The sequence below is a fragment of the Sitodiplosis mosellana genome, unplaced genomic scaffold (assembly GCF_009176505.1).
Source record: "Sitodiplosis mosellana isolate CC-2019 unplaced genomic scaffold, AAFC_SMos_1.0 Smas_scaffold_6089, whole genome shotgun sequence".
Taxonomy (NCBI): Eukaryota; Metazoa; Arthropoda; class Insecta; order Diptera; family Cecidomyiidae; genus Sitodiplosis; species Sitodiplosis mosellana.
Window position 1 is genome coordinate 234,005 of NW_022601330.1, and position 1,789 is coordinate 235,793.

The 1,789-nt window shown below is 31.8% G+C and overlaps 1 protein-coding gene across 2 annotated transcripts in view; it reads right to left on the reverse strand.

The window, feature by feature from the left end:
* Positions 1 to 974, reverse strand: part of LOC129573478 (E3 ubiquitin-protein ligase Bre1-like) — a 4,451-nt gene extending 3,477 nt beyond the window's left edge. For both annotated transcript variants that reach the window (XM_055453984.1, XM_055453983.1), the window contains exons 1-2: positions 594 to 974; positions 416 to 526 (exon numbers count right to left, since the gene is read on the reverse strand). In XM_055453984.1, the coding sequence (XP_055309959.1) occupies positions 416 to 526; positions 594 to 749 (267 nt within the window). In that variant the 5' untranslated portion in view covers positions 750 to 974. The remainder of the gene's footprint in view (positions 1 to 415; positions 527 to 593) is intronic.
* Positions 975 to 1,789: the final 815 nt, after the last annotated feature.

Here is a 1,789-nt window from a genome sequence, read left to right on the forward strand (position 1 = left end):
TTTCTTTGAATTTGATTTCTTGATTTCTTGATTTCTTGATTGATTTTGTTTGTTTTGATTTTCTGATTTTGTGATTGATCTCTTTGATGATACGGATAAATACTTTATGATTTTATTTACACCCATCGGATGAGAACCTAATATTCAGCATCTTCGTAATTTTCATAAATTATAACCGGAACGAAAAACGAAAACCGAAAAATCGCTAACTCTTTCCTAAAAAAAAAAAATCAAAAAAATCAAGAAATCAAATCTAAAAAAATCAATCACAAAATCAAAAAATCAAATCTAAAAAAATCAATCACAAAATCAAAAAATCAAATCTAAAAAAATCAATCACAAAATCAAAAAATCAAATCTAAAGAAATCAATCAAGAAATCAACACCACCACTTCATTTTTAACCCAGCTCTCACCCAGTATCGATTGACCACATTCAGAACTGCATCATCTTGAGTTTGTCGTTTTTCCAATTGTTCTATTCGCTGCCGCAGTTCGCCTTCACATCGAATCCGCTGCTCAATACGCTGTACAATAAAAAAGAGCAAACATTAGTTGAAGTGTTAAAATTAAGACAATTGAACTATTTTATACCTGAGCAAGTTTTTTGTTTTGGAATTGCAACACTTTAATATCCAGCTCTTCCAACGTGGATACTGGGCCAATTAAATGTGGCTCAAACTGCACCTTTTTTATAGGTGGCTGTCCACCTATGGCCGCGATGTTATCGTCTGCTGTACGTTTTGACATTTTTGTCCTGAAATGTTGTTCAAAGTGTTGTTAAAACTAATTTATTTCCTTTGCAAATGGAAGAAAAACAACCAAATCAATCGAATAAGAGATGGTTATATGTTAAAAACACATTTGCAATTTATAATGGAGTCACAAGCAAAAATTAGAGTCAGTGTGGAACAAATGGACAACACCACAATATTGATTCTTCTCTTCGTTTGACAAAGCATACTGTCAAAGTGTGCGGGTTGAGAATATTGACTCTCCACATGCTCCGATTACTTTTCTTCATACTTTAGCTGAAACAGTGACACGAAAAACTTTGAATATTTGGAATATTCTATTCAAAAGTATCAGCAATATCAGGGTTTTTTTTCTCGAAGAAATCGAGTTTTTTGATATTCCAAAAAAAAATTCGTCTGTAACAATTTTTTTAAAACTTCAATTTCCATTGAAATTTATAAATTGATACCCCACAAAAAAAATTCTACTCAACCGAAACTCACGTCACGACATTTTCGACTGGAGCTGATGATGTATTTAAGGTTGTTTGTTAAGTATTCATTTGCGTACGTAAATGTAAAAGTTATATCAATTTAAAATTTCATGGAAGAATGTTTTGTATTGCACATTTATTTTTGTATTGCACATCAATGAATTCTTCTGTTCTAGAATCAGATGATAAACCTCTTAGACGAGGTTAAAATGGAATGACGCTCCTGTGCATAGATTTACCACTCAAAATGACTGATATCATCTTGAGTGACGCTAGGACGCTGTGTTATCTCTGGATACGAAGTTCAAAAGTGTTTTGAACTTCGTATCCAGAGATAATATAATTTTGTATCCACATTATTTCAACAAAAATAATGATTTTCAGCTACCAATGCTCTGGAAAGTGTATTTTTGATTTATCCCCCTAACAAAAGTTCAATTTCATACATTCAGAAGCAAAAATGCCGATTGATGACCAAAATAACAATGAAATGGGTATTTGGGTGTTCGTAGACTCCCATTATTTTCACAAATAAATAGTAGTTTTCAAAGACAAAAACATC